This window comes from Dromiciops gliroides, chromosome 1, assembly GCF_019393635.1.
Source record: "Dromiciops gliroides isolate mDroGli1 chromosome 1, mDroGli1.pri, whole genome shotgun sequence".
In the NCBI taxonomy this organism is placed as follows: domain Eukaryota; kingdom Metazoa; phylum Chordata; class Mammalia; order Microbiotheria; family Microbiotheriidae; genus Dromiciops; species Dromiciops gliroides.
Genome location: NC_057861.1, coordinates 37,947,033 through 37,960,548, shown reverse-complemented (window position 1 = coordinate 37,960,548; position 13,516 = coordinate 37,947,033). Strand labels below are relative to the sequence as shown.

Sequence of the window (13,516 nt, the reverse complement as noted above, 5' to 3'; positions counted from 1 at the left end):
GCCAGTCGGTAGTCTCCGCGGCCACCCTGCGGGGGTCGATGGCCGAACTACTCGGGCGTCCCGGGCTTCCCCTCCCACGCCTCCGGGTTTGTGTTCATCCCCACGTGCCTCCGGAGGAGAAGGGAGGGCGGGCGAGGGGAGGAACCGGAACTGTCGCCCTCGGCGCTGATCGAAGGCGGGCCGGCCCAATCAGGACGCTCGAGGGGCGGGCCCGAGGCTGGAGGAGTCAGCTGAGGAGAGGGCGGCGGGCGGGCAGGGCAAGGCGGCGGCGGCGGCGGGGAGAGGCGGCTGCGAGCCGGGACAGAGGAGCGAGCGGGGGCGGCGGGCGGCGGTGCGGGCCGGCCCCCGCGGATGGAAGGGCGCGGCGGAGGCAGCGGCAGCGAGGATGGGGCGGGCGAGCGCAGCCCACTGCTGGGCGGGAGCGGGAGCTGGGGCGGCCGGCCGTGGCGGCCCGGGGGCGCGGGCGCGGGCCCAGCGGCGTTCGCGGGGCGGCGCGCGGCCTGCGGGGCCGTGCTCGTGGCCGAGCTCCTGGAGCGCGCCGCCTTCTACGGCGTCACCTCCAACCTGGTGCTGTTCCTGAACGGGAGCCCGTACGACTGGGAGGGCGCGCAGGCCAGCCAGGCGCTGCTGCTCTTCATGGGCATCACCTACCTGGTATCGCCCTTCGGCGGCTGGCTGGCCGATGCGCTGCTGGGCAAGTGCCGCGCCATCCTGCTCAGCCTGGCCCTCTACCTGCTCGGCATGCTCGCCTTCCCGCTCGTCGCCGCGCCCGCCACCCGCGCCGGCTTCTGCGGGGACCTCCCGCTCACCCCGCTGGACAACAGCTCGGCGCGGCCCCCCAATGGCAGCGACCCGGGCGGAGGGGGAGCCGGCGGGGGCGGCCGCTACTGCGCCCGGGCTGTCTACGTCGGGCTGGTCATCGTCGGGCTCGGAGTGGGCACCGTGAAGGCCAACATCACCCCCTTCGGAGCCGATCAGGTAGGACCCGGCGCTGCCCGCCGCCTCCGGCCGTCGCCCCCTCCTCCAGGGGTCCGGAGCCTGCGGCCGGGCACAGGGTCCGAGCTAGCGGCAGGAGGGACCTCGCGGGGCCGCTGCTCATGGCAGCCTTACCTTAGAGCCCCAGAGGTCCTCGGGAGGCATCGAGTCCATCTGCCCTTCCCATTTCCAGGACAGCAAACGGGCTCATAGAGGTCCGTGGCATCGGTGACAAGGAGCTGGAAGGCCTTAGTGGTCAATTCAACACCGTTGTCTTTAGGGCTAGCAGGGACCGCAGACGTCATCTAGTCACTCCATCCTTTCTACTCCTAGAGGAGCAAAGAGACTCGCGGAGCACCGTGGGGCATCACTGACTGACTGGCAGCTGGAAGGAAGTTTAGCGCTCATCTCTAACTTTAGATAGAGGGGCCTCAGCTCATCTAGTTAATAGCTTCATAAATGTAGAACTGGAAGGGCCTCGAGTGGTCATCTAGGGCCCTATTTATGACTTGTATGTAGACTTGGAGCTGGAAGCCCAGTGAGGGAACTTTAGTCACTTGGTAAACAAGTGTTAAGCACTTATTACTGCCAGGCACCATGCTAAGTGCTAGAGACAGAAAAGAAGAAACAGTCCTTCCCCTTCCTTCCCCGAGGATCTTCACACTGGCTCTGAAGCTGGTGTTCTAGTTGCTGGGACACACTGGCTTTAGTCTTAACATCATTTCGTAGAGGAGGAAACCTACATGAGAGATGAAGTAACTTGCTGGAGTTTTCCAGGGGTAGTCAGTGTTGAACCAGGATTTGATTCCAGGTCCTGGAGTAATTTCCCTTCATAACCCTTTCTCCCCTGATAACCCAGTGAAGTGAGTTCTTTGTGGCTAGTCTGGATGTTCGGCAGCCCTATCTGGTTATCCCTATGATAATCCTAGCTTACATTAGTATAGTAGATTATGGTTTACAGAGCATTATTGATCCCCTTTTACAAATGAGGGAACTAAGGTTCAGAGAGGAGTAATAACAGTAATTCACATTTATGTAAGCCTTCCTTTTAAGATCTGCAGAGTACTTTCCTTATGTTAGCATAGGTAGTCTAACTGTTGGCATTCAGATTTAGTAGAACCATCTCAGGATTTGGCATTGGAATCTGGATTTAAATCCTTTTAAGTTGCTAAATTTCAGCATTGGAAGAAACCTCAGTGGGCATACAGTTCATTCCATGATTTAAAAAGGAGCTCTTCTACAATATGCACACACTTATGATCTCCCTTCTGCCCCATAATGGTTATCCTGCCTTAGCTTGAAGATCTGCAGCGACAGAGCCCACTGCTTCCTGAAGCAGCCCATATTACACTTTTAGATAGTTCTAAGTGTTTAGAAAAATTTTCCCGACATCAAGCCTATTGACAGTTCTTCCATTTACTAACTCCTACCCATTGTTTTCCCTTTTAAGTAGGTTGTTAGTACAACATACAAATGTTTGGTCTTTTCATATTGGATGAATTGTCAGAATTTTGCAGTAGACTGATAAACGCATACAAGTTGTTTATTAGTAGTTAACAGTGATGCAGTATGTTGCAAGAGAAAATTCATTTGGTCTAATTAATATGAAACAAATCCTTGCAAAGTGCTAGTTGCAATTTGCCAGTAGTATGTCCCAACTTCCCTACTATTAAAAAATAATTTCTTTCTTCATTTATCTTTTATAATTAAATTACTGTGGTAGTACATTAATTGTAAGTTTAAATAGAGTACAAATGAAGGTATTACATTGGTCAGAATTTAGGTGGCACTTTTCTCCCCCCAAGTTTGACTTGTGTAAAACCTAAATATAACCCTTATTTGGTTATATGCCTTTATGTGAATTTTTTCCATGTCAGACATCTTAGTTCTGGGGTGTGGCCTGTATATTCTCCAGTATGCTTTTGCTTGAAAGGAAACAATTTAAACAAATGGACTTTCATAACCTATTGCTAAAATAGGCAAGTCTTCATTTTTGCTTTCACACTTTTGTATAGGAGCTAAGTAAAAGACTAGAAACATTTAAATTTGTGTAAATATATCTGCACAAATATTGTGTGCAATTTAAAAACTTTTCTAAAATGTTTTATTCACCTCACTAGAGAATTTTACTTTCATTCGTTTAGCAAATATTTTTTGAGCATCCACTGTGCAGATTTCTGGAATGAGCATTGATTGGTTCAGAATTAAGTAATAATAATGATATCAAATGCTTGATGCAAACATATACACATATACATCAGTTCATACAAGTCTTTCCAGGCCTTTCTGAAATCATCCTGCTTGTCATTTCTTATAGCACAATAAGATTCCATCACCATCATATACCACAACTTGTTTAGCCATTCCCCAATTGATGGGCATTCCTTTAATTTCCATTTCTTAGCCACTACAAAAATAGCTGCTATAAATATTTTTGTACAAATAAGTCTTTTCCTCTTTTCAGGGATGTCTTTGGGGTATAAACCTAGTAGTGGTATTGCTGGATCAAAGGGTAACAAAGATTAAGAAAAAAAAAAAGGCAGTTCAAAAAACCAACCAAGGGGCAGCTAGGTGGCACAGTGGATAAAGCACTGGCCCTGGATTCAGGAGGACCCGAGTTCAAATCTGGCCTCAGACACTTGACACGTACTAGCTGTGTGACCCTGGGCAAGTCACTTAACCCCCATTGCCTGCAAAAAAACCCAAAAAACAAAAAAAAACAACTCATCAACCATATATGATGGCAAAGGTAATATTTCACTCCCAGTGTCCCATCTTTTCCAGTCTTATAAAACTTTGTTTTTTTTTTTACATTGCCACAAGGGACAATGTATGTAGTGTGTGAAGAGATTTGGTCAGCGGCAGAGAGGTGAGAAAGCATGCAGTGTGTTAAGAGATATAGGAAGGGGCAGCTAGGTGGCACAGTTGGTAGAGCACCAGCCCTGGAGTCAGGAGGACCTAAGTTCAAATTCGCCCTCAGACACTTAACACTTACTAGCTGTGTGACCCTAGGCAAGTCACTTAACCCCAATTGCCTCACCAAAAAAAAAAAAAAAAGATATAGGAAAAAGTCTGCTAGACTGCATATTAGGAAGCTTATCAATTGAACAAAACACAAGCATTTAAAAAATGTTTGGTATGTGCTCTGCACCCAAAGACAATGCCCCTGCTCTTAAGGAATTTACATTCTGATGGGGAGGTGACATATTATTGATTGGGTACATCTAAGCTAGGCAGCACAGGATAGACCAAAGTTCAGTCTGACTTGAGACACTTAATCACCATATCACCCTGGACAAGTAAATTCACCTCAGCTTGCCTCAGTTTCCTCATCTGTAAAATGGGGATCATAATAGCACCTACCATCTATAAATATATACCTATAAATATATATGTGTATATATATGTGTGTGTGTGTGCTGGCTCTTGCTCTTGATACAGAACCAGTGTGGAAGATGAATGTGGGGCATAGGGGTTGGACACATGGGGTGGGGGAGCAATTAGCAGGGTATTAACAGTAATCTAGGTGAGAAAATCTACTCGGTAACTGTGCTTGAAAATAACAGTCCCTGCCCTTTAGGATCCTAGACTAATAGGGAGAAAGGCATGTGGAAGAATGAGGTTATAATAATAATTCCCATTCACGTACTGCTTAATGTTCAGAGAGCTTTCCTCCTGGTCACCCTACAAGGTGGGCAGTGCAGGCATTAATGTCCCCATCTTATAGTTGAAACAGGTTCTGGAGAGTAGGTGAGTTGCCTATAATCAGTGCCATGGCAAATAGGGAACTGTGGCTGAATTTGAATCTGGGGCTGATTTCAAGGCCAGTTCAACCTGCCAAGTGCAAAGCAGCAGTATAGCTATGTGGTTATCAGCATTAAAGGCACCCAGAGCTCTCCCAGGCTCCCCAGAGGAGCTTGTTATTGCCAAATTCTCATTGATCCTTCATTTCATTCCCACCTCTGAGCTCTTCCCAACATCTTTTAGACTGTTCTAAACAAGTTCAATTCAACAAACAATTTTAAGTGTCTACCATGTAAAGGGATCTTTACCAAATGCTGACTAAATAGCTCCTGTCCTGTCTTGTGGTGGGGGATGACAAAGACATGCACACCAATGTTTAGTACAAGTTAATATGTGGTAAGTGCCAGGAAGAATCCAAACAGTAGCATTAATAATTCTCGGAAAGATAGTTGGGCTAATTAGGTAGGGAGAGTTGAAGATAACAGGTTTTCAGTCTGAGGGATTGAAGGATGATTGGAACTATCAGCAGAAATAAGGAAGTTAGGAAAAGGGGGAAAGATGATCAGTTCATTTGGGAATATATTGATTTGGAGATACTATCAGGATGGGAGTGGTAGTGGTAGAAGTTTGAGATCAAATATCTCAATCCAGATTGGGACTGGAGATAAAAATTTGCTAGTCCTAGTGATCTTTGAATCAGGAAGTAGCAGAAATTACTAAGGAAAATAATGCAGGAGAGAGGATAACAGTTGCTTTCTCTTTATTCATCCAGCTTTTCATAACTATTCCATTCTAATCTAATGAGCATTTATTAAGTGCCTGCCTTGTGCTAGGCTCTGTGCTAAGTGCTGGGGTTACCATTAATAAAAAGAAAGACGGTCCCTGCCTTCCGGGAACTAAAACCTGAAAATGTACCACTGGGTTTATTCTTGTGTGGCTACTGTCCCTTTCCCTGTGAGAATCTATTCTTGAGTATGATTCTTATTACGTGGGGGATCCCTTAGTTACTTTTACTCTCTGAGCGATATATTTCCCCTGGTGGCAATATAAAAAGTTTTATGAGACTGGAAAAGATAGGGGACGGGGACTGAAATATTACCTTTGCCATCATACGTGGTTGATGAGTTAGTTGGTTTTTTGAATTGCTTTTTTTTTTCTTTTAAAATCTTCGTTACTGCATACCCTTTGATCCAGCAATGCCATGCTAGGTTTATATCCCAAAGACATCCCCCAAAAGAGTAAAAGATATATTCATACAAAAATATTTCTAGCAGTTCTTTTTTGTGGTATCTAAGAATTGGAAATCAAAGGAATGCCCATCAATTTGGAAATGGCTAAATAAGTTGTGGTAAATGATGGTGATGGAATATTATTGTGCTATAAGAAATGACAAGCGGGATGATTTCAGAAAGGCCTGGAAAGACTTGTATGAACGGATGTATAGTGAAGTGAGCAGAACCAGGACAATGTTGTGCACAATGACAGCAATATTGTTTGAAGAACTGTGTGTGAATGACTTAACTGTTCTCAGCAATACAATGACCCAAGACAATTCCAAAGGATTAATGATGAAGTATATATATATATACCATCCACCTCCAGAGAAAGAACTCATATTGATTGAACACAGACTGAAGTATGCTATTTTTTCAGTTTCTTTCATTTTTTTTTCTTTTATTCAAATTTTCTTGTACAGAATGACTCAGGGAGCCAGGATGGGAGGGAGGGAAGGAGGGATAACATTTGGAACTCGAAACGTTAAATAAAGGAGTCTTTACAGGGGGGAAAAACACCCCCCCCAAACAAAAACAAAAACCTTTGTGTAGTGGGTGTGGAGGAGGGTGAAGAATATGTTTGGGAATAAGAATTAACATAAAAACAAAAGGCATCAATAAAATAAGGACAGTGTGGGGGGGTGGCCTTATAAGATTTGGCCACTTATTTGATTTGGGGGCAATTCACATCCTTTCTGAGGTTCAGCTTTTTTACGTGTAAAATAAAAGAGAATTTGACTAGATGATCTCTAAGGTCCCTTGCAGCTCTAAATCCTATGATCTCAAATGAAGATGTGACCTAGGAAATGGGATGGGAATAGAAAGGAGAGAACAGATTAAAGAAGGAATGGAGAGAGAACTCAGATTTAGCAACTGATTGTGGAGACAGAGAATTAAGAAGCAGATGATTTCAAAATGTCTGCCCTGAGCAATTTGGAAAATAATGTGCTAGTAGGAGAAAGACACGTTACAAGTGACAAGTTTTTAGATGAAGATGATGATGTCTGTTTTGGGAATCTATTTCAAAAAACTGAAGAAAAGGAAAAGCCATTGGAGATAGGAGCTGGGTGTTTTTTTTTTTTTTTTTGAGGCAATTGGGGTTAAGTGACTTGCCCAAGGTCACACAGCTAGTAAGTGTTAAGTGTCTGAGGACAGATTTGAACTCAGGTACTCCTGAATCCAGGGCCGGTGCTCTAGCCCCTGCGCCATCTAGCTGCCCCCAGGAGTTGGGTTTTCAGACCCAATTTTGCCCCTTAGCTAGCTAATACGTCGTTTCCCAAGGTTTTAGTAGTTTCCTCTTGTGTAAAATTGGCATAACATGTATACCACTTACTTAATAAGGATAGTTGAGAGCATTTTGTGAATTCTGAAGTACTATATAAATGTTATTACCTACCATATGGAACTGTGGTGAAGAAATTACTTTGTTAACTACAAAGTGTTTATAGAAGTGTGAGGGCTGCTATAATTAATAGGGTAAGTTTTGTAGGGTGTTGGGTCTGGACCTGTGATTTCTTTGATGTATAGAGCTCCTCATGAAGAAATGCCTTCTTCAATTGTAGGTCAGCAACTTTTTTTGCAACTTACAATCTTAGAGATGGATGGGGACACTGAGGGTCTTGTTCTTATCACATAATATGGGTCATAGAGACATGATATCTAGCTTGACATTTTCATATGGTATTCTTCAGCTAGTTTTTTCATTCCGTGTAGTTTGGAGGATATGAATATTTATTAATCTATTAAAACACTGGTCTTTATAATGTGTTGCATTATTACTGTGCCATTAAAAAAACCCAAAACGAAACAGATATGAAGAATACAAGGAAAAATGGGAAGACTTATATGAACTGATGTAAAAGGAAAATTAATATTTATGAATATACACACTCTAGCCATGAAACTTGAAAGTTTAGATAAATAGAGTAGGTATGTTGGGGATAATCTAATGGGAACTTGGACAAGGCACTGATCTTCAGTTTCTTGAACAAATAAACTCTATTGGAATTATACTTGTTATTTGAAGGGGTTGAACTTGATGTCCTCTGAATTTTCTTCTAGCCCTAGATCTATGATTCTAAAAAAAGCAAAACAATTGAAACTGAATATTATGTAATTGTAGTGAATAACACATAAGAATATACCTCCCTCTCTTCCTGTGTGGAGGTGGAGGCTGGTGGATATGGAATACTGCATATACAATCATATTTGATTAGTGCATTGGTTGGTTTTGATTAACTGCTTTTTTTTTGTTGCTATAAGGAATGGTTCTCGGTGGGAGAGGGAGGAGGGATATTTCAGGAAATGAAGGTAATGTAAAAGCAAAAGAGATCAATAAACATGACCAAAAAATTCCCAAGTTTCTGTGGATCAGTATTTTGTCTGGGTGATTGTGGGTAGATATTCCCTGGGTGCTAAATTTTTGCAAACTACGGTGATGTATTGCTATTTACTTGCAAAGTCTTCATTGGTTCATAAACCCAGGCCTCTTAAAATGAACTTTCTCTAGTTTCTGGTAACAATCAGTTAATCTTGTATTACTATTATGAACCCTTCAAATTTCTGTGAATAAATCCACTCGACTCAGCTGTTTGTTCCTTGTTGACATATTTTTGGTTTACTCTGTATGGAATAGATGGCTTTCTGGTTGCATTCTTGGATTTTTGCTGTTTGATAGATTCTCAATTCCTGTTTGTTAAATTTAATAGGTTCTTTGGTCTATGTGATCAGGCATAACTATTGCTCTGTCAAGTGATACCTTTTCAGAAATTATTTCTTTAAATTTCAATTTGGTTTTATTATGCAGTCTGAGAGTATCGGTCCTCTTTTATTTGATGAATAGTATTAATATTTATGTAGCTGCTTTGGGGTGGTGGCCCTACATTTTCTTAATATGGTATGAAGTTTTGTTTTAATACTATCTAAATCTACTGTCACCCATTTCACTCTTCCAAAGGTGCATGTTAAGATAGGTATTTCAAAGGTATTAATTGTGCTAAGTTGGTTCTTCCCCTTGAGCTCTGACTTGAGAATGTCAAGTGAGTCTTTTTACATATGTAGCATTGTAGAAGCATAAAACACCTGAGATTAAAGCCTCTGGGTTAAGTATTTAAAAAATATGTTATTTGGGGGTAGTTAGGTGGCACAGTGGATAGAACACCATCCCTGGAGTGAGAAGGACCTGAATTCAAATTCAGCCTCAGATATTTACTAGCTGTGTGACCCTGGGCAAGTCCCCAATTGCCTCCAATAAAAAGAAAAAAATGCATTATTCTTGACCTGGGGAATCCATATTGTTGATAAAGTCCTTTCATAGCTTATGTTTTTTTAATAGAACTCTCCAGTTTTTCTCTAAGTGTTCTAAAATGTTCCAGAACTATATCTAAGAAACTTCCGGTTTACATGCCAAAAGAAGAGAAGCAAAAAACAAGAACATTAAAAGAAAAAAAATGCCCACTATGCAAACAAAATATACTGAACTTGAAGATAGGATGTGTAGAGACAGTCTGAGGATCAGAGGTTTCCCAGAACACAACAGGACAAAAAAAACCCTTAACAACATAATGAAGGAATAATAGAAGAGAAATAATAGTAAAGAGAGCTGTCTTCTACTTCTGAACATAAAAAATGAAATTCCAGTGGAACAAATTCACAGATCAACTCCACAAAACAAAACAAAAAGACAAAACCCAAAGATTAAAACTCTAAGACATATACTGTAGTGGTTAAATTGAACAATTTAGTCCAGAAACAGTAAGTTCTGTGAGCCATCAGGAGAAAGACCTTCAAATATAAAGGAAAGAACTTTCAAATAACTCAAGATTATTCAGCACCTACTAGAAAAAAGAGGAGGAAATGGAATAATGTGTTCTGAAGAGCAGTGAAGCTCAGGATACAGCCCGGGGTGATCTATCCTGCAAATCCGAGCCATATAATAATAATAACTGAGCAGGACAAAAAGGTGGATATTCACTAATGAAGAATCTGAAACATTTTAGAAAGAAAACCACAACAGAAAAGATTATTTGCTTCTTAAATACCCCCAAAACAACAGAAATGCCGAGTGACAACGGAAAGACTAGTAAGAGATTTCTTTCTAAATGTACACAAGGAAGCAGGGGTGAATGTGGAAATCTGGTTGAGATAAAAGTGAAGAGGCAGGTGAGGACATTATGGACAGAACCCCGGGCACTGCTTGCCTACACATGAATGCTTTTGTAGGGCAACATTACCTCATGGGAGGGTACAGGAAAGAAGGGGGATGTAAAGAACAGAGGGATTGAGAGGAGTGTGATGCCCTGGGGTCAGATCAAGAGCTGACTATGCCATGGTCTGAGAAAGAAAACCTACCTGGGGAGTGAGTGAAGGGGAGGGGGGAAAAATTGAAAAGGTGAGAAAAGGAAAAAGGCCTTTACTTTGAAAGTGGGAGGAATTACTCCTGTGGGTGAAGGGAGACTTTGCCTTGGATGTAGCCTGGGGAATTTGGTGCCTGAAAGTCTGCTTGTCCCCCTCAGAAGGTGGGAACTGGGGGCGCGGGGTGGAGCTGGGAGAGTATGAAAACAGGGAGATTTCCAGGCATCTGTAGAAAAAAAGGGTCAACAAAAGAGGATGTAGATCAGTGGGTGTGGGAGGGGGACAGGGAAGTGCCTTACTCAGGGGCAACTGCTTGCTATATAGACACCTGCTATATAATAGGCATTGTTCTGAGAGTGAGACACAATGGAAAAAGAGAATCCACAGGTAAGCCCTACGAGGCTGAGACAGAAAGTGGCTAGAGGGCAGAGCCTAGAGTGGATCCCTTGGAAGCTTTGATTGCATAAAGAATACTGAGAAAAGAGAGAGACTAGATGATTATAGGGGTCATGAGTCAGGATGAGGGTTTAGAGTAAACAGAAAAGGAAGATAGACACTGAAGAGAGGGAAAGAAACGCTTTTTGGAAAGCAACACCAAAAAATGAAGTAAAACAGAGATTAATGAATAGGACTAGCTGAAGGAAAGGAGAGGCTGAGAGGAATAAAGAGGGGCAAGAAATATATAGCTAGATAAAAGCAGGAGAGAGGAACAAAACTATATCTAAAAATGCCAGACCCTCTCCTTTTGTGGCATATTGATTAAGCACATTTTTAATCTAATCAATTGCCATTGATTATTTTCTCATTTTATATTTTCAATACTGAATTCAAAGTGCTTTGATCAGAGCTCACATGGCTGAAGGGGAAACTCTGAAGGTATGTTTCATTCTGAAATTGCCTGTCCTTGTAGTCGCTTGTACCTTCCATAAGGTGTCTTTGTCAGACCTCAACCTCAGTGCAGAGTGAAGATTTTTCTTTTATAGTTATTGGTGCTATGACTTGGATGCCAACACCTGGTAGAAAGAGAGCTTCTTCTACTCTTCTCTAAACCCATGGTATCATCAGAAGGTAAGAGATATTTTGAAATCTCTAACAAGGGTTTTTGGAGGAGAGCTTTCCATTAAGCTAGTTCCCTGTTTAAGCTTATGGCATCCAACCATTTGAACCAAATTTTTTCAGACACATTGTAGGGTAACTGATATATGTATGTATGCCTTTGTCTATAGCTGCTCTCTGTGCTGTGCACTGTGGGCTGCATGCTTATTATTCAGTAATTTTCCCTGCAAATTTAGAAGCCATCAATTAGGACTGGGACTAAGCCAATTTTGGCTACTTCAGACTCCCTGATGACTGGTCAAGTTCAGAAAGCCAGAGAAATTGGTTGAACCCCATAACCCAATGAAAAGAAATCCTTTGCTTTTAGTATTGAACAAATACCTTGTCTGGAAATATTGTACTTGGTTAGTGACTAGGAATCTAGCTACTCCTGTGTCCTTCAGGAATCCCACAAATCTAAATGCCATCTCTCCAGGGATCTTGGCTGCCAGGGAGGGGAAAGACATTGCTTATGGATTGTTTAAAGTTCTTGGACTTGCTCAGTGTTTAATGGGGATATGATTACTTCTGTATGAGTGAGGAATGGAGAGCCTTATAAGTGCCTTTGGGATATAGACTTGTGAGTTTAGGTTGTCTAGATGGAAACATTAGCAGCATAGCAGTAGTTGCTAGAGGGTGTTATTGAGATTAGTGTGATAACATTGAGTCAGTGGAGATCTCTCAATGTCTTAGGTTTGACTCTTGTCCTTTTTCTGTATGAGTGAGCCTTGTGTGATCTTGAAGAAACAAATGTAGTGGCCATTTTATGGATAAGGGGCAGATTCTTAGGACCCCTAGGAATGGAGAGTCTAACTAAAAGATAAATGTTATCTTTGGGATGGGCAATGGAGGATCAGGGATGTCTCTGCCCTGGAAATAAGAACATTGCTCTCATGCATCTACTTTAGAAAGGAGACTTGCAATTTTGGGTATAAATGGTTTTAGCATACTAAGAATAGTCCAGTTAAATAATTTCATAAAGAAATTTGACCTACATAAGATGACACACATAAAAGGTAGAATACTCAGAGAAAGTCCAAGAGACAAAAGTCCTCTCCTTTCCCTTCTAGGGAAGAGAGAAAACTTAGACCAGGAATGGATCTCAGAAAGGTTTGCAGAGTATTTTGTCATAAAATAATGGAATTTGAAAGTTGGAAGGGATATTAGTGACCTCCAATCTAACCCATCCATGAAAGGAATATTTACTGTAGTGTACCCAACAAGTGATTGTCTTCTTGGTTGTATGAAAGTAAATCTTGATAAAGGTGTTAATTTTTTTTCATATCTAGGGAGAAACTTGGAAGTGATAACAACCCCTAATAAAATCGGGTTCCATTTAAAAAGGAAATGGGAATTTTTCAGTAATGAAACTTCCTCAAATTTGACCAGTCTTTTTTTTTTTTTTTTTGCTTTTGCTTTTCCTAACCAAGAGGAAATGAAAAAGAAAGAAAGAAAGAAATATGCATCTGTGTGTCTATTTGTATGCTTATATACATATAAATTGTAAGGAGGAAAAAATACAATGCAGAGATGAAAAATTAAGTTTCTAGTTCTAAGATTTATTGTGTTGAATTAAAAAAAGATGACATTTATGATTTCACAAAAAAGAAATAAAACATAACTTTTTTTTTTTTTTTGGTGGGGCAGTGGGGGTTAAGTGACTTGCCCGGGGTCACATAGCTAGTAAATGTCAAGTGTCTGAGGTCACATTTGAACTCAGGTCCTCCTGAATCCAGGGCCGGTGCTTTATCCACTGCGCCACCTAGCTGCCCTAAAACAACCTTTTAAAATAGGAATTTGCTTAAATTATAATGGGAGCAAGGTATGATCAATGAAAAGGCACTTATTAAAATGCATGCTATGTGACTGGCATTATGCTAAGACATGGAGATACAGAGACAAAAATCAAATGATCCTTGCTCTTATAGAGTTTTTATTTTGTCTACATGAACTTTCTTTGGATACAAGCATTCGATTTTCTTAATTCCTAGTTTGTCCCTCAGTGAGTAGTTGGGGAGTTTGACTGTTTGGATAGAGCCCTCTTAAAACAATCTTGTCTTAAAAACAATCAAACA

At 41.6% G+C, this 13,516-nt stretch overlaps 1 protein-coding gene across 1 annotated transcript in view; it reads left to right on the top strand.

The window, feature by feature from the left end:
- Positions 1-320: 320 nt before the first annotated feature.
- SLC15A4 (solute carrier family 15 member 4) overlaps positions 321-13,516 on the top strand; it is a 47,461-nt gene continuing 34,265 nt past the window's right edge. The window contains exon 1 of the mRNA XM_043975210.1: positions 321-978. Within this exon, the coding sequence (XP_043831145.1) occupies positions 352-978 (627 nt within the window). The 5' untranslated portion in view covers positions 321-351. The remainder of the gene's footprint in view (positions 979-13,516) is intronic.